The sequence below is a fragment of the Montipora foliosa genome, chromosome 9 (assembly GCF_036669935.1).
Source record: "Montipora foliosa isolate CH-2021 chromosome 9, ASM3666993v2, whole genome shotgun sequence".
In the NCBI taxonomy this organism is placed as follows: Eukaryota; Metazoa; Cnidaria; class Anthozoa; order Scleractinia; family Acroporidae; genus Montipora; species Montipora foliosa.
In genome coordinates, this window is record NC_090877.1 from 13,997,378 (window position 1) to 14,016,847 (window position 19,470).

General features: G+C 38.5%; 1 protein-coding gene and 1 pseudogene across 3 annotated transcripts in view; one reads left to right on the forward strand and one right to left on the reverse strand.

Moving 5' to 3' along the window:
• The window catches only part of LOC137971164 (arf-GAP with dual PH domain-containing protein 1-like), a 34,854-nt gene that overhangs the window by 1,373 nt on the left and 14,011 nt on the right, over positions 1–19,470 (forward strand). For 2 of the 3 annotated variants that reach the window (XM_068817909.1, XM_068817910.1), the window contains exons 2-4: positions 232–365; positions 16,406–16,497; positions 17,994–18,076. In XM_068817909.1, coding sequence (XP_068674010.1) covers positions 232–365; positions 16,406–16,497; positions 17,994–18,076 — 309 coding nt within the window. Of the gene's footprint in view, positions 1–231; positions 366–13,313; positions 13,466–13,588; positions 13,723–16,405; positions 16,498–17,993; positions 18,077–19,470 lie in introns of those variants that run through there. The other variant, XM_068817911.1, reaches the window with a different exon arrangement.
• On the reverse strand, positions 1,006–13,289 carry LOC137971163 (glutamic acid-rich protein-like; annotated as a pseudogene).

Genomic DNA, 19,470 nt, shown 5'->3' on the forward strand with positions numbered 1-19,470 from the left:
TGGTTAAAAAAACTTGGGTCATATTATCGACCACTAAGACACCAGACTGGATGTGAATCGCTCCCAGCGACGATCGCGTGTATCGTCTCTGTTGTTCCAAATCATTAATTAACCTTGACCTGGGTTTCACAAAGTCTCGATGTATGAAGATTATCTTAGACGTAAGCCACCATTTTGTAGCTCCAGAGAAAGCCCAAAATAATATATCAACGAACCCTTCTTTTTCCACAGAACCTAAGTACGCGTGTCTTAAGAAAGGGTTATTCCTCTGCCAAAGTTGCTGTGGCGTCCATAGAAGTTTTCAAAACGAAGTTCCCAGAATTAAGTCAGTTGAAATAGATTTTTGGACGGAAGATATGCTTGAGGTGAGCAAACAATGCCTACTAATCTTCATAATGCGGAAGACATATCCAACCCTGTTTCAGCTTGAAAGGGAAATTTATCGCATGAATGATAAGGTGAACTGATAGTTACGAAAGCTTTTTTTTAGGTTGTTTTTCAAGAGGAAACTGTAGATTAAACGCTTGGTAACTGTAAGGAAAGAGGCTTATGAGAGGCTTGGTCGGGTTTCCACTATTTGGTTATTATCTAGGACAAAACTCGTTAAGAAAATGTGACAAACCACTATAAAATGCTGTAATTTCCGTATGTGATAAGATAATAAATTCTCCTTACTTTCCCCTAATCCAATGTTTGCGAGTTGCACACCACATTATCAACATTGGATTTTTCTATCGTAATCAAATGTCAGGTGAACCTTATCAACTTTCATAACCGGTCTATTGTCTATTGACTGATGTTGTAACATGGGGGAGACGGGGGGGAAGTCCAATTCTCTATTTTCACATTCCCCCTAATACACTTTGTTTACCCCCAAAATTTTTCATACACCATTGTTTTCAAATGTTCTTGGGACGCTGCATATACCCTTGAGCATTTGAAAACAATCGTTTATGCAAAATTTGGGGGAGGGGGGGAGGGGAGGGCAAACAAAGTGTATTATGGGGAATGTGAAAATAGAGAATAGGCTCGTTTTGTGAGTACACAAAGCCGGAATTTTACACTACATGTACTAACCACCTTTCATACCAAAGGAAATGGCGCTTTTGATTAGCTTAATAAACAATGGAAGAAAAATGCGCTAACATCACTGTTTGGACACACACCAAGCCTTGAAACCTTTCTTTAACTTAAACTGCAAAATACTCGGGCCGCACTGAACAAGATCCTGGTATACACCTGCCCGAAAAAAGGTGCCAAAAACCGAGAATGATCGACTCTGTGATCTCTAAATCATGGTTTGGCCCTTTCGATTGAAGAAATTATGCCTGGTTTGGGGCCCCACTTCGAATGGAACCCTTTTCTCCTCTAATCAGTGAGTTGACTCACAAGAAACCCAAAGAACTAAGTGAATGGAGAGACATTTTAACGATACAAATAAAATCAGGAGCAATTATTTAATTCATGTAAGATTGACCGTGAACTGGATATTAATTATGAGGCAAACGAGGACTGAATCCAGGGTAAACTCAACGACAAGTTGATTATATTAGTAGCTTTTATAGCGATCTGTGAAACTCTGGTACACTCTCTTCGATATCCCGGCAACTCCGCTCTTCAGACTTACATGGTTCAAGGCTTACTGACTTGGAAGCACTTTTGTCAATATAAATATTTTGTTCTTTGGATCTTCATCTGGGTTATAACCAAGTCCCAGGCCCCTTCTGTCCCTACTGTAGTCCATGGCAGAATCGTATTGTTGCTGCAATCGTTCCGTAAGCAGCTCTTCACTTCCTTTTGTCATGCAGTGGCGACTTGACGATGGGCTGTTAGCACCAGTCCCCCGATTTGATGTCTCTTTGTAAGCGCCCATCAAACGACGAAATTTGTCCGTACGTTCTGGGCTGCCAAACTCCGCTTCACTCCACTGGCCAATCTGTGAAAGTAGTTGATTCAAAGATGCTTAAGTTACAACTAGAGCGAGTTTCAATCGAGTGTCGCAAAACCAAAACCACAGTAATTACTTTGGCCAATCAAATAGGACGGAGACAATCCAGTAAACCAATCAAAACTCGAAGTAATTACACGTAGTGTAATTACTTCGAGTTTAGATTGGTTTACAGAATTGTCTCCGTCCTTTTTAAGGACGTTCGCGCCAATTGTTTCTGCGCATCCTTACTGCGCATGCAAATGCACACGCCACGTCATACACGAGCGCGCGCGCTAAGTAATAAAATGAGAAATGGTAGGGCAAAAGGCCACTGCCATAGCTTTGCCTGGATTTAACGGTCTTGGACGTTCGGTGACCCCAATTTTTCTTTCCAAAAATGAACAAAAAATCAATGTGGGAAGTTAAAAAAATTTCAAGATTTCTGCTCACGGGACATCAAATCCTGCCATCTTGCGGCGGCAAGGCGCGTGAAACTGTGGTCGCTAAATGCGAACTTGATCTTTAAGGAACCTCACCAGTTGACTAAATTCACTAAATAAGTACACTTAAACAATATTTGGCAGAGAAGATTTCACTTCAAAGATTTAATTGCAATATATTTGGGTTTACAGACACTGGCCTTATTCGCTAACGAAGCCCGATTTTGTCACATTTTGGGTGTTTTTCCGGGCATGTTCTCTCCAAAACGAAGTCGGTGACCCCCCATTTTTTTTACATTTCTGACATAACTAACTCATCATCTTACAGTGGTAAAAGTTTCAGAAAAAAATCAATGTTGGAAAATTTTCGCGCGAACGTCCTTAATCGGCCAAAGTAATTACTTTGGTTTTGGTTTTACGACACTCGATTGAAACTCGCTCTAAGTGCATTCAGCTTAATCTACCAATCACATAATTTATCACAATAACCATAGCAACAACCACTTACCGTACCAAACTGGGGATTTTCCAAAATGGACGAATTTGTAATTTTGTTTTCTCGGAAATTTTAATGGTAATGATTAATTGGTAACAGGACTTCGTGTAGTCCATCATACTCGTGATTAAACAAATCGGATGACCTCTATGCAGTCGTCCGATTTTGTTAATCACTTGTATGATTAGAGACCAAATTGGACTCCACTCAGTCTCATTATCATTGTAAATAACCTCCCAAAATAAGCTGTATTATGGGATGGATGAAAATACCGAGAAAGCTTCCGAACCAGAAATCGGAAGGGTCGACTGCTGTCGAGAGCACTCGGATCTTTTCCGAGTATCCTCGAGTCACCACTGACAAAACTAGTACACCTTCTTACCTTAGATCGATTTTTACGCTCTTGTTCCTCTTTATTCTCTTCTTGACCATCCAGAGAGGATCCGTCGCCGTTCTTCGCTTTCTTTCGATGGCGTTTACTCTTGCCTTCATAATTCTCATTCTTTCCGAATTCTTCACGTTCTTCTTCCATTCTGGTAGCTTCATTCTTCTTGGACTTTTTGCCTCCATCTTTGCTTTCAGAATATATGTCTTCCAAGTTAGTTGTTTGACTTTCACAATTTCCTGGTTTGTTCTCCACCAAGTTCAGGCCTTCGGCAGCCACTTTTTCTTTGTTGACATTTTTCTTCTTGTAACGACCACTTGTCGACTTTTTTTCTGGAGAACAACTTTCAGCTTCAGTTTTTAATTCCTCTTCGCCTTGATCTGGGCGTCGTTTTCTTGACTTCGTTTCGTCTGATCTGCGCTCCGTTCGCTCCACGCCTTTTCCACTGACATCTTCCTTCTCGTCTTCACTGATCAATTTTTCATCCTCGACACTCTTGGTCTTCTTTCGTTCACGCTTCGGCTTTTTCTCGGCGACTTCCCGTCCGTCGCCATCAAAACCAACGTCGACTTTTGGTTTCTTTTTCCGCTTCCTCTCTGTAAACAACAACATTGAGAAGCCAAGATGGCACTGACCACAAGAAAGCCAACAAACAACAGCAAAACAATAGAAAACGAAGATTGAGCATCGCGTTGCGGCAAACGTCAGCTTAAAATTAAAGAAACTTGTTTGACTTTTAGCTCATTCCTTGTAATTTTCCTTCAGATATCAAGTTATGTAAAGCAATATCTCAAAGAGAGAGACAAGTTAGAATAATTAACAACTATTCGCCGAAGTGGAGGTAGCTAGCGGTAGAAATTTAAGGCTCGTTTACGTTTAAACGGTTTCACACCATTTGCGTCAACATGCATTCATGTTCGGTGCGTTTGAACAGGTCGTCCAACATTGTTGAAAGCGTAAAAAATGTTGAAAGCTTGTTGAAAGTGTGTTGAATCGAGTTTAAATCGGTTTAAATCATTCAACGTCGATTCAACTTTTCCTTTGTTCTCGAAAATGGTGAATGGTGTCGAAGCCGTTTGAACACTGTGTTCAATGTAGAAAACACGCATGTTCAGTTACACCAGGCCGCAAAAGTCAATATGACGTATAGTTTATCTAAACGAGAGAGTCTGGTGTTTAGTTCTTAGTTCCTCGCAATCAAATTTCGCGAAAAGTGTTGGTTCCGTTTCAACGGCCTCCGAACAACTTTGTTTTTGCGTCCAACATCCGTTCAACTTTTAATGAAGGAACGTTGGTCAAATGTTGGCCTTCAGCGAGCCGCGAAGCCTTGAGGTAAATATCCACCACCATCTACTGACACTGAGGTGAATAGTTGTTTTACTATATACTATATACTAAAACACTGAAATATTACAGCACAAAAAGATGATTTTAACCCATTTATTCCTGCAACGGTCCCGAATCCCGCGCGAGTTGCTCGGAGATGAATGAGGTGCTGTCCATTGTTTTAGTATATACTAAAAGATTCTATTTCAATGACAAGAGCCCGATTAACGTCAACTTTTCCAATCGTTCTGTTCGTTTTGCATGCTCTGCATGTGCAGTTGCTAAGAAACAATGACAAGTTCTAGCCGACGACGTGCACGGAAATGAAAGCGAAACTTCAAAATAAAGCTGAGCTATCTACAGCAACCTCGTTTCCAGGGTCTCTCTGCCACCCTTGTCGTTGAGGAAAAACGACAAGGGAGGCAAAGAAGAGAGACCCTGGAAACGAGGTTGTATCTAAAGTATCTCGCCATCATGCCACCTTGTTGACGTTGTACGATACGGGCAAAGTAGCCTAAAAATGGACTGACAGGAAGGTTTTTGAAGACAGAAAATGAAAGATTCACTGTAGTGTTGCATGCTTACATTGTCGTGACCGTGGCAGCCTTAAACTTGGTTCTTTTACGTTGTTTTGCAGAGAACGACAATTAAATGTACCAAAACGCATTGGGCGCGTGCAGCACAACCACTTTTTGTTCATTTGACCAATAAATATGGGTTATTGTCCAAGCTTGTCCGTTCAAGATGGATGGATATTGGCCTTGTTCGTTTTTTGCGTGTTTATAGACCGAGACAAAGTCTGCCAATATCCAGCCATCTTGACCGAACAAGCTTGGTCAATAAAGAATTTATCATATGGGATAAAACATCAAAAAATGATCTCTGATCTTGCGGGACCAAGTGAGACATCCCGAACGGGCAAGATACCTCCATCTTGCCCGCTCGGGTAGCCAATCATAGCGCGGGATTTGGTTCATCTTGCCCGCTCACGGAGCTAGTCATATAATAAAAGCTGTTTTCTCATGGCCGTCCTTACTATGATTAGGGAACTTAAGCATGCGACGTTTTTGAGCCACAGACGGCAACCGGAAGTAACCTGTTTTCTTTTTAACTTGTCTTCACAAACCACATTATCTTTTCTCTATTAGAGACGATTAGTTTTATGCTTAGCTACATAATTCCGGATTTTTTTTGGAAATTTTAGACTTCAAAAAGAATTTTAGAAACTCTCGGGAATTTAAGAAAAAAAATTGACAATTTCGAGAAGTTTAGAGCAATTTGAACTTTCACCTGACATGTTGGAAACTTTTCACGGGCAAAAACGTTGACGAAACGTGTTTTTTTGTATTCCAACCTACCAGGAGAGGGGTCAGTCCGTTCATATCCATTCTTTATCAGCGGTTATTCACCAAAAGGGGCCCTACAGTGCCTCTATTAAAGCAGCGGTTTCTCTACGTAGTTTCGGAATCCGGATCTTTGCTTGATAGCAAATATGGCAGACTTTGCACTATAAGAAGCGAAATTTATAAGAATTTTCGGGAATTTTAAGAGAGTTTTTGGAGAATTTTAGACATTTCTAAAAGAATTTTAGAGCTTGTTCAGATTTTTTTCCTTTTCCACCCTCTTCGATCTCCATTTTCCGTGTTCTATTTACCTGCAGTCTTTTCGTCATCCTTGCAGTCGGTTTTTTCCGTCTCGTCTGAGTTTTCTGCACCAGAATCCTCCGCTTTAGCCTTTCCCTTCATTTCCTTATTCTCATCAACAGCAACTCTATTTTCTGCAACAGCACCCTTTGGTTTCTTCCGTCCACGTTTTGACCCTGTCGACTCAGCTTGTCTTCCTAATTTTGGTCCACTTTCCTCCTCTTTTGGTAGTTTATCACCGTTCTCTCCCTCCGGACTCTCTTCGCCCATTAATTCCTGTTTCCTTTTCTTTCGATCACTCTTTGTTTTTCTTTCTCCAACAATGTTCTCTTCAGTTCCACTCATTGCCGCTTTCTCTGACTCGTGAAAATGAACGTCCAACATTTTCTTCTTCTCCCTTTTGCGCTTCTGTCCGCCTTGTCCGTGTTCTTCTGCACTGTCAGTGTCATATCTGTCATCACCAATATCAGGGGTGTCTTTTTCTCCGTCCATATTTTCATTCTGTGATGCTTTCTTCGCACTTTTGTTGTTTCGCTTATCATCAACCACTCCCTTTGAATCACCACTTGTAATTTCCCCGTCTCCATTGCGAGATTCCTCGTCGTCCCCAACATTTTCTCTCGATTTTCCCTTCTCTCGTTTGCGTTGTTTCTTGTCTACTTTTACACTTTCTTCTGCTTCATCGCTATAACTATCTTTACGCTTCACCCCTGATTCACCCACCGGAGTTTCTACCTTCGACTTTCTCTTTTCTCGTCTGCTTCTCTTTTCTTCCTTTCTCGTTCCCTTATTTTCGCCATTGTCACTTTTCTCTTCTTCAACATCCTTTTCCTTCAGCTCTGTAATGACATCTTCCTCTTCTGAAGGTTTTGTGTCTGGTTTGTATTTCTTTCCGTTCCTCCCATCTTTCTCCAAATCAGCGGTCACATTTTCCTCTTCTTTGCCTTCGGCTTTCTTGTCATCTTCTTGAAACTCCTCTTCACTAGTTTTTTCACTCTTTTTGCGTTTGCTCTTTCTTCCTTCTTTTTCAGTTCGTTTGCCAATAGCATTTTTATCTAGGGCTTCATTTTCCTCTAAAGTTCCTGCTCTTTGTTCTTTCTTTCCCCTTCTTTTCTTTTTCTCTTCTTTTGGCATTTCCTTTTCAGCAACATTTTCACTTTCCTTGTCTTCAACTTCAGATCTCTTTTTGCCTCCCTCATGCTGTTCTTCTTCTTCTTTCTGTTCCCTCTTGTCTCGTTTCTTTTTCCTCCCTTTCAACACCTCTTCATTCTCACTGATACCTCTTGCGTCCTTGTCTTCTCCCTCGACGTTTTCCTCTTCAGTTTTCTTTCTTTCTCTTTTACTCCTTCTTCCATCTGTTTCCATTTCCTTTTTATCAGCGATTTTCGTTTTTCCAGCATAACACTCCTCTTGGTCTTCTTCCTCGACATTCTCTTCTTTGCGTTTCTTCTTTTCTCTTAAACTGCTTTTTATTTTAGTTTCCACTATCTTTTCATCACCACTTTTCTTTGCCTCACCTTCAGTGTTAGGTTTCTGATAATTTTCCTCTTCATTGTCCTCTTTTGCTCTCTTTCTTTCTCTTTTACTCGTCTTTCCTTCTTTATTCACTTCCGTCTCTTCTGCAGTTCTAGTCTCCTTAACTTCTTCCTCGTCATTTTCCTTTCTTGTTTTCAGTCTCTTTTCTCTCTTTCTCTGCTTCGCTTCCGGGGCGTCATCTCCCTCCACATCTTCCTTCGCGTTTTTCCTGTCTTTCCTTCTTATCTTTTCCGCTTTTAAGCTTTTCTCCTCCGCTTTTTCTTCGTCAATGTCATATTTAACTCTTCCTTCAACTTGTTCAGACTTCTCCTCTTCATCCTCTCCAACTGAAGGAACCATAGCTTTTCCTGATTGAGAGCTTTCTGTTTTTGCCCTTTTGGCTTTTCTTTTGCTTTTCTTACTTTCTTTGTCCATTACTTTCGATTTAATCTGTGACAGGTAGAAACAAAAGCCAAAAAAAGAAAAAAAATTAGCAACACTTCTTGGAAAGACTTCAGAAAAATATATAACAAAGAAAGAAACCAAATACTTTACGAAACACGCTTATGTCCTGATACGCTGTATTTCAAAGATTCTGTTTCGGGAGGGGTGGGTGGGAGCGGCACACAAATATTGGAAGATGGGGGAAAGAATGGCATTTTGTCCCAGCCACTTAACAAACGTCTGCATAAATAAATAGGTAAATACTACAGATTGACTTTTACAGCAGAGGTAGTGTAGTGGTGAGAGACTTCCCTCAGCCAGAAGTCTCATGACTTACGATGTCTTGGGTGAGTTGAATTTTCAGCAACTTTTCGCTGTTCGCTGTCGTTTTCACAACATGTTAATACAATAGTTAAGGGTGCCTTCTATCACATACGAAATATTTCTAAAATAAGAAAATACATCAGTAAAAGTACCAGTTTTTGCACAGTTTTGTAAGCTCGAAGTTGGAATTTTGTAATTCTCTTCTTTTTGGTGCCCAAAAACGGGATATAGATAAGTTGCAGTCCGTTAAAAATGCGGCTGCTCGAATTACAGCCGGGTTCAAAAAACAATATCACATCACCGAGACTCTCAGAGATCTTCACCGGCTTACTGTTGAAGAATAAATTTAATAACTTTTAAAACATTGATGATTTCTTGAAGATATTTTTAAATTTTACCGTCAATCAAGGGATCATTTTACGCCTTGTAGAACCAAACTTTAACATGAAAACGTGTGGTCAGCGAGCGTTTTCTGTTGCTGCCCCTCGACTGTGGAACAAGCTCCCCTTTCTGAGCTTGTTCTGATGTTAATCTTTTTAAATATTTTAAATTTACGTTGAAAACGTTTCTCTTTAACAAGGTACACGATATTTACTTTTAACATATTTGTTTTTCTTTTCTTTTCTTTTCTTTTTAAGATGTGTATGCTATAAATTCCTGATATGTACAGTTACTGTAGTGACAGTAGTGTCATACGTAAGCTTTTAAAAACCTTGATTAATTATAGAGCGGTTTTCAATTGAGTGTCGACAGTAATTAGATAATTACTTTGGTTTATGATTACTTCACTCAGTGATTGGTTCAAAGTTCTCGCGCCATTTTTTCAACCAATCAGAAGTAAAACCAAAACCAATCGTGGCTCACGCGTGCACATTTTCCCGCGCTTTGTGTCGGCTACGTGTAATTACTTCGAGTTTTGATTGGTTTGCCGGATTGTCTCAGTCCTTTTTGATTGGCTAAAGTAATTACTTTGGTTTTGGTTTTACGACACTCAATTGAAACTCGCTCTATTGTCCTTTTTTACATTGTAAAGCGCTTAGAACAGCGATGTATAAGCGCTATATAAATTCCATTTTTTATTATTTAGTTATTCATTATTCATATTCCATTACTCCAGTAACCCCCTTTTTTAATAACTAGTATTTTGATTTGATACAAGTGGACTGTGTTTGCCGGATTTGATTTACTTTGTATACCCATTAAACAACAATCGCTCAGAGACCGGTTGCTCGAAAGCCGATTAACTTAATTCAGGATTAGCGCAAACTTTTGTTTCATGTTTTCAACTTTTTGGTGAAAGTTTCTTTTGCTTATTTTTGTTTTTAAAGACTGACTTCTATTGTCTTGCTGAATATCAGCGTTGAACAGCATTTGACAGTTTGGCTTTTGAAAAACCGAGCCCAGAAGATCACTTTGATAGTCAGACACAACTTCATTTACCGGTATATATTCTATAAGACACGAGATGTACCCACATAGCATTACCATCAACATCACAACCACAATCACTTGAGACATTCTTCCAAATAATCAAGTTTGGCCTTATACTTGATGATGCAACTTATGGTAACCCATGGTCCAGGCCCCTTCCAGAAAAAGGGTTCATTATTGCCTAAAAATGCTAGAACAGTCTTCTGAAAAGGGCTCATCAGTGAAATATCAACTAAAAAAACTACGGGTACATAGATGAAAGAACTTGGGAGGTTGGAAGACGTGTAGGGTGCAAGAAATTAAATACTTTAATTGCCTTTAAAATGTTATTAAAACGTAATTTTTTTATATCTAATCATTCAAATCCTAAATTGCATTACAACAATAAATTACTGTATGAGTCGGACATTTAACTGAATTTGAGATTACCCGCAGATAAGCTGCACCCTAAATTTAGAAGCTCAAATTTTGGAAAAAAGTTTTTTGAAAGAAATCAAAAGAAATCTAAAGTCGAGTCTTTAGAAGTTCTCTTCATCCACTGTTCATCAAACGCAAAGTCACTATTAACATTGCAACAGAAAATCCTTCAAAGTCTTATCCACAATTTTAGCACTTCAATCAAATGAAAGTCATTTCTTCCAACTTTGACACATGACTGATCTTTTTCTGGTATTTGTTGACAGGAATTTCTTCATTCAACACAGTTTTTCCAGAGATTTTTTCCTTATGACAAGATTGTGACCAGAATGATGGTAGCTTAGTAACTAGGCATTAGATCGGAGGCGAAGATGGACAACTCGACACCGGAAGCAGCCTTTTTCAAATATTCCTGCAGATAAGCTGCTCCCCCTATTTCTTGCGACAATTTTTGGAAAAAAGATGCGGCTTATCTGTGGGTGTGTACTTATCTCGAAAGAGAACACACGATTCCTTAAAAAGAGCCACCTAAAATCATTATTGTCTGTATTAATAATTATTAATACAGGCCTATATGTTTACACTATGCAAGATTTAAAAAAACTAATTTTAAATCAGTTCTAAAATGATCAAAATAAAGAGAAGTAAATCACCTAAGGAAAAGTGACAAAGTACTATAGAATCCCTAAGAAGTAGAGCATTCCACATGCAACAACCAAAAATGAAAAAAAAGTATTCTTAAACGGACACTATCATGATGATCACATGCACAGTATTTCTCAGACCCAGAGATTTTAACAGACTTTAATTTTTTGAAATGGCTTACACTACGATTACGCCATATGTCGAATTTCTCATGAATTCACGCCTTAAAAAGTTTCTCTTCATTGTAGATGCTGTATTGGTATTTTGACTCCTCTTCTTTGCTTTCTTGAGGAGATTGAATCACTCTTTGTGTGCTAAGTGTTTAAAATTCTGCATTCAACAGTGCCATCCACATTGTCTGCACCTTTCCAAGCTTGTAAACAAGATAGCGCATTACAAAAAACAGTGCCCTCTGCTTTTGTCCAAATTAGTCCCAAAGAAAATTATTACTGATTACCCAATGAAGACCGCAATCAAAAGTCATAGCAAAACAAAAGAGGATATTCACATCAGAGTGACTGAAGATCATTTAAAAGAGACAAACAACACATGTGGTATAAAACATTAAAGGCATATTTTGGCAATAGTGAACAATGGCTCCCATATTCGGCTGTCGGTAACCTGTCGGCCAACTGTCGGCCAACAGGCTACCGACACATTACCAACAGTCGGCCGCCACTGTTAAGTAGACCACAAATTAACCGTACAGAGTCAAAAACAGTAAACAGAAATCTGTCAATCGTATTGTTCTTACCTATTTGTCTGATCCTCTTTGAACGGTAAAATGGTTTTTTTTTTACTCCATCACCTAATAATACACAAAATAGGCTTGGGGCAACAAATAAGCAAAGCCAAGTATACCCTTTTGTCCGTTATTAGGCTTCGTTTTATTTCACTATTAAAACACATCAATTTGTGGCTTCTCGATCTTACCGTGGGTATAAATTGTAATGCTCCTGTTGTAAATGATCACTTCTTGCGTTTATGCAAACAAAACAATGAGTTCATCACAGAGAGTTCTTAATTGTACCGTATGTGGAGGCGACCACTCCACACTGCACTGTTTAGTTATAATTAGGAAGGGCATTTAAGGGGATTAGGAACTAGAAAAATTTTTCAAAATGGCGGATAAATGAATAGGTAACAATTTGGGCAAGTAACGCCTGCCAATGCTAAAACAGTGGACAAAGCCATATTAGTAGTATAAGTGCTGCTCAAGGTATCGGTATGAAATGACTTCAACTCTTTTTGTGTAGTTTAGAAGCAATAGACAAGTATATGCTTACGATCATTTTAGTTTGCCTGCCGACAGGTTACCGACACGTTACAGTCGGCCAACACTTTGGCCTCAAACATAACACAAACTGTTGGCCGACAGTTGGCCGTCTGTTGGCCAACTGTTGGCCAACAGTCGGCCGACAGTAAATTTTGGGAATTATTCTTCACTATTACCCATATTTTCTGGTTGATTGACAAAATTTAATGGTCTGCAGGTGGCTAGGGTACCATGCCTTTGATAGTGGGTCATCATGTTAAATTAATTCATAAATTTCAATCAGTAGTTTAATTTTATTATTTAGGTAAGAGAAAAGTAAGGTGACATCCACTGAAAAAGTTAAAGCTTGCACATGCACACCCGGCCTCAACATATTTTGTTTGACAGTAGAAATGACAGATATTATCTCTTGATCAAACACAGACTTCATAACACAGTAAGCTCAAATGGTCAGCAGAGGATAAGTTCTTTATGTGTAAAGAAACCATTAACTGTGGGTTTCAGTCACAAATGGTTTCAAAAGCTAAATCTGATGAATTCTTCAGGATCCAGCAAAGCCAGTCTCTACCTCTCCTCTTTGAGGGAGAACTGGTTGTGAAGACTGACACAATTCAAAAAGAATACTTTCGCCTTTGAGTGTGCGGTATCTCATTTCAACAAGTATGCTCCACCCCAGAACGTACTGATCCACCCCCCATTCACGTGTTTCATTGCGGTCATAAATCGTTGAAAATACAGGAACTAATAAGGTCCGACTCTCTTTAGATCCAATTAGTTTTCACCAAATTTGATTTTGTTAATATTTTTTTCCTTAATTAAGCCTGGAATTTAAGCTTAAATATAAGCACTTGAAGAGAGAATTTCCTTGGTTCCGCCGAAAGACGATAACGTGCCAAAAGAAGGGGAACCAAATGTTCAACATATAATTACTCATTTCTCGAATAAGGCATTAACTTACCTCAAAGATAAATGACCAAATTCATTCATCTTCGCATGTTTACAAAAACACATGTCTTGGAATGAAGCTGCGCGGAGACTGGGTACGAAAACTGTGTGAGGAAGTAAACTTTCGGCTTCCCTCACATCCCAGTAACACACACGATCCTGCAAAATGACAGAGAAGAACAGGGCTGTGATATTGGAACTCATGAAAACTCCTGAAAATAATAAATGTGCAGATTGCGGAGCACCGAGTAAGAAATTTGAAGTGGTGTGATTTTTGATAGCTTAACGGAGACTTCTTTTTTGGCATGTATTGTGTTTTTTATTTGATTTCTTGTCGACTTCCTTTATGAACTTGGTGTTGAAATGCATAGATCCTGAATGGGCATCGGCGTCGATGGGGCTGTTCATCTGCATTACATGCAGTGGAATTCACAGAAATCTGGGCGCCCAAGTATCCACAGTCAAATCTTTGAGGCTCGATACTTGGACAGACGAAAAACTAGAGGTAATTTCAGTGCGTTGAAGCATTAATAATAGGTTATCAGCGCCGTTTTACTTGCAATTGTCCATGGAGCGGCTTAATATCTTTTGCATTAATTTCGATCAAAATACATTGAAAACAATGCTCTTCTTTTTTTCAATATATATGTGCCTGCTTAATGATAAAAGCTCTGAAAGCAAGCTAAGTGTGGTAGCAATCAATGCAATTTTGAGAATAATTCGATGAAATTTACCCTGTGATATAAGCCTGCTGACTGCTGTATTCGCAAGCATGATCAGTTTAATTTTGCAGCTGGTTCACTTTAAAAACCGTTTCTATCTATTATCAATATTGTGTACCCTCAAATATTGATTATTGATTAAATTTCCTCAAATAATTTAAGCTTGAGCTCTTTCATTTCCTCGGTCCAAAATCACATTTCTTCATGTAAATCAATCATTTGATTATCGCAGTTTGATCAGTGGTAAGGTTAGCAGCTTATGAGTAGTGATTGCTTTTATTGAAAAGCTAAGCAACAGTTTACTAGGAAAATGCACCAAATAGTCAGAAGGTTTCCTTATGCCTAATTTGAACCAACTGAAATAAACATTCCAAGTGATTTGTTAAAAATATTTTAATCGCCACAAATATTTTTACAATGACAAGAACTCAGATGATAATTACCTATTTTAAAGAAGAAGAAACGAAAAACTGTAATGTCTTCATCAAGGTTTTTTTTTAATCATTTTCATGGCCTGCATTATAATTTGGTATACGGTAATCACATGATTTTGAGTGCAATTTGGAATAAATGAGCACAAGTAAATTTGTGCAAAGACGAGCAGAATTTCAATGTAGTCTTTGAAAAATTTTACAATTAAGTGCTTATTTATTCCAAATTGCACTAGAAAAATCATAAGATTACGTATTAATGATATACATGCAAAAATTTCACCTTTATTGCACTAATTTCACTTTTCTGCACTCTGTTTGGGATTCAACACACTGAAATTTTTGCATGTGTATTATTAAGTATAATTATATACATCTGTAGGTAATCACATGATTTGGAGTGCAATTTGGAATAAATACTCATGAGGTAAATTATTCAATGATGAGGAGAATTGGTAGTCATTGAAAAAAATTACGAGTGCTTATTTATTTCAAATTGCATAAGAAAAGTCACAAAATAATGTGATTACTTATTAATAATATACATGACAAATGAGGTAATTATGGTAATCAATCTGAAGAAACGTTTGTTATGATGCAAAAATTGCACCATCCTGGAAACTGCATTTCTCTTTGCCAATCAGAATGGGAAAAAAGTTTATTTGTATATTTGCATTACGAATAATTAACCTCTGTTTGCCAAAAACCACCCAAATAACCGATTTTTCAAGGGAAAATTCATCCCAGACTATTCACTGGACATGTAATAAAGGTAAATATGTTCGAGTGAAAGCGAAAACAAGTGAATATTTTGAGGGAAAACACAATTATGTGAGATCAAAGGAACATGTGGTGAAGACACGCAATTGCATCGCTAGGAAAATCTTACCTTTTCAGCGATTTTAACGCTTGAAGTCCCATCCAATCCACCTGGTCTAGTCTTTGAATTCACTATTATCGCTGCCCTACGAATCTTCAGTGTTCTATATAACAGCACACTTGGTAAAAGACGGCTCGACGGGCGACAGATTGTTGTCGATGTCCATTACTCATCGCTTTTATTGAGCTTCATAAGGGTATATTTTGTTCAAAGATCCACTAAAACGCCATTCGTGTTACATGACTTTCGACGCCATTGCTGGTTTAGTTAATAGTTCTACTTTGTCCACCAGAGAAATCTACGCATTTCCCACTACCCTCTCGATCCTAAGAAAATACGCACAGAAGGCTCTATGCACAAAGACACCACTTAGCAGGGGAATGACAGGCAAGACTTACCGACACGGAAAATTAAAAGAAGAAAACGGAGAAATCTACCCATTTTCTGACTGGGATTGCCATACGGCAACCCAGTAATAAAGTCAGTGGTATAGTTGACTCTTACAAGAGTAAATAGAACAAGAGAAAGATGTGTGGTCACTAGAAATGGTGCAAAAAATAATCTTAATTATTTTTATTAATGGGGAAAAGTTTTGAATAAAATACTAGGAAACAGCAGAAATTGATCGAAAGCCACTTTATTCTAGGAAATTTTGTGACAGATATGGGAGACGTTTTCCATGTGAGAGATGCCTGCATAACCTGGGAAATTTTGCATAATTATTTATAAAAATTAAAGAACTTGCTTTATCAGCCAGAAATTTCACCAGTTACATAATATAAATAATAATAGTATTGCAAATCATTTTTACAAGATACATTCACAATGGCTGGGACAGCAGATTTTTTGCTGATATTGTATTAATCTCTAACAGATTGAAGCTCATGAACTTGAAGTGTTTAACTCTGGTTCAGAGCTGGGGTTTTTTTGAGTTTAAAAATTTCCTTTTTTGGATGTAACTTAGCTCGTTCATTTCCCACGCACGTGCAGCTTCGATCTTAGTTTTGTCCATATTTTGACATAAAATTGGTGACCTAAAATCCCCAGCTTTGATCCAAGGAAAGAGTTTCAGATTACATGCTTCAAGGTCTTGACTGTGCTTCTGACCCTAAGGTATGGAACTGATTAATCCTGATCATGAAATGTTTATTTCAGTTCATGAAACAACATGGAAATGACAAAGGAAATGTAATATGGGCAAAGAATGTGCCAATATTTTACAGAAGACCAAGGCCAGAGGATGCTCAGTATGTAAACATATGCACAATTACATTATTGTACTTTACAGTTAAATTAATTTTATGGGTTTACTCCCGGGGGGGGGGGGGGGGGGTACTTGATGTATCCCTGGTTGGGGAGGTGCGGCGCGGCCCCTCATACCCTGACCCTGTTTAAGACAAATATCGCTGATTTTCCTACCCATTTTAAGACAGAATTCTGATTTTTGATACCCTGTTTAAGACATTTAACCCAGTCTAAGACAAAAATTGATAAATTGATACCCTGGTTTACTGGAAAACAGTCCCTTTTGCTCAACAATTCTCTGCACTAATGTCTAACACTAATTAAGATTTGGTTTTTGGTTTGCTAAACTCTCTCTCCTTTAAAGTCAGCATTAGACTGAGGCACCTGAAAGTGGAAAAAATGGCTATAATTTGATCTGTGACAATACAAAGGAGAGGACTGGGTTTAGTAACGAAGCTCCCTGCGCCAAAGGTGCACATGCAGATTACCTTTGTTAAGAGAATATGGTAACCCATCTGTGCAAGAAAATTTGGTTTTGGTTTATACCGTATGACTGTGCATCCACATCCCCATGTATGCCAATATGAAACTCTGTACGTGGTGCAACCCACGTATTTTGGTGGGATCATCTTTGATATTGGATATCCATGTAAAGGTTAATTGACACTTGTCAAAACAAGGTATCTGCTGATCAGTCTTGCGTGACCATATTGCGGGCTTAAGTTTAAAGCTTATTGAGGTCAGCTGTTTTCTTTTTTTAAGTTGACTGCTGAGCAGGTACTTCCTGCTAGCAGAGCTGACTCTTTTCTTTTGTGTTTGCTGGAGCTGATGAGTACAGGAAAGGGACCTCTGCTATGGGTTGAAATTCACTGTGCTGTGGACGGCAGTTGGATCAAAGCGAGTTTCAACCCATGGAAGACATCTCTTTCGCCTACTCGTCAACCCAGCGAACACGATTGCAGGCTTAAGCCAGGTTAACTTATTGAAAGAATAAATAACAGGGGAGCTACACTTTTAGGCTTGGCTAAATCTATATTTTATTACCAGATTGACGTCACATATTGCTTTGCATTGTATAGTTCTTTGAAAACAGGTATGCAAAGTAGTTTGTGACGTCAACCCAGTATCAAAGCCATTTCCCTTTATTGCTCAGTCATGGATCAAACTCTGACCACTTTTCTCCTCTTTCAAAGTGAATATCTAAAAAACAAAATATTTGGGACGATTGCAAAGAGTAAATAACGTGGAAAAGTTTGTTGAGGTGATAAGCACTTTAAATTTCACTCTTGGCTTCAAAAGAATGACTCGTTTTTACAAAAGACTGACTAGTCCAAATTTTTCTGAAACCTCCTGATGTTCTGGCAGATAAGCCACCTTTTTTAGCTCCTATTCTTGAGGGCAAACAGTGCACTTTTATTGGCCACTGTGTTTCCAGTAATCATTGTTTACAAAAATAATAATTCAAACATTAATTCATTCTTATCATTGTATGTGATAGTGTATTGAAAGAGCAGTGGATAAGGGCAAAGTACGAGCGTAAGGAATTTGTTGATGGTGCACCAGAACCAAGCTACTTAAATGGTATGTTTTTGAGAACTTTTCCAAGCAATGTACATCTACATACGTATACCACGCACCGGTGGCTCAGTTGGTTGAGCACCAGGCAGTTACTCGGGAGGTTGTGAGTTCAACTCCGGCTGGACCAACATTCAGGGTCTTTAAATGCCTGAGGAGAAAGTGCTGTCTTTGCAATTACATCTGCAAATGGTTAGACTCTCTATTCTTCTCGGATAAGGACGATAAGCCGGAGGTCCCGTCTCACAACCTTTCAATGTTGATAATGCTGTGGGACGTAAAAGAATTAACCCGCACACTTGTCGCAAAGAGTAGGGCATGTAGTTCCCAGTGTTGTGGTCTGTCTTCTGTGGTGTATCATGGTTGGGAGGGTTAAAAATGCTCGGAGACAGAACCGTAAGTTAGAAAACTGTAACAGGTTATTACGTATACGTCTCCCTCGTTAAAATAATAAAGATAAAACAAACAAAAAAACGTCCACGCAAAAACTATTAACCCATTGACTCCTGAACCGCCCCCATTGACAGGTAAAATTAGGGAGTTTATAAGAAACAACGATGGCTACAGCAACAACAACACCAAAAAGCAGTAAAATTACAGCAACAACAACACCAAAAAGCAGTAAAATTATATAATATTGGTTGAAAGAACCAAAATGATCGTGCTGCACGTGCGGCACGCTTTTTTGAACAATTATCTCCTGCACTCGTCAAAACTACTACGTGAAATGACCAAATTTGAGGTTTTGACGACGACAACGTGGACAAACTACAGTGAATCGTTCAGTCTCACTCTTTACTTCAAATCTGTCCGTACCAATCCAGTTTTATGACACTTTGCACAATGTCCAAATATGGTCATAGCACGATCAATATGTGCCATGCGTACTCAACGTATACCCTGTGATGTACCTAATTTGGTGTGTTGCGGAGAAAAATAGTTTTTCCAGCTTTTTTTCCAATAAACATAGAAACTTGTGCTTTGTCATTAATGTGTTGAATACTAAAACAATAATTAATTGCCCTGCTCAATCTCGAGGAATATCGCTTAATTTTAGCCAACTCAGCCTACGGCCTCATTGGCTAAGTATCAGGCGATATTGCGATTTTGCAGGATAATTGTTAAATAAACAAGATGGAATAATCATGAAATACTTTGAATAGCTCAAAGTTATATTTTGAAGTGACATTTTCGTCGCCGTAGCCGTTGTGGTTTCATTGAAGCAGTACACTATAAGAGTAGATTTGAGCAAGATAATGCCAATAGAGTGCCTTTTTAAATATCAATAATTGTCTAGTTGGCTTTTCACGAATAGATTTAGGAATATCATTCGAATGATAACATCCAATAATAAATATTGGATGGTGATACTATCAATAACAAGAGTACATGGAAGTGTC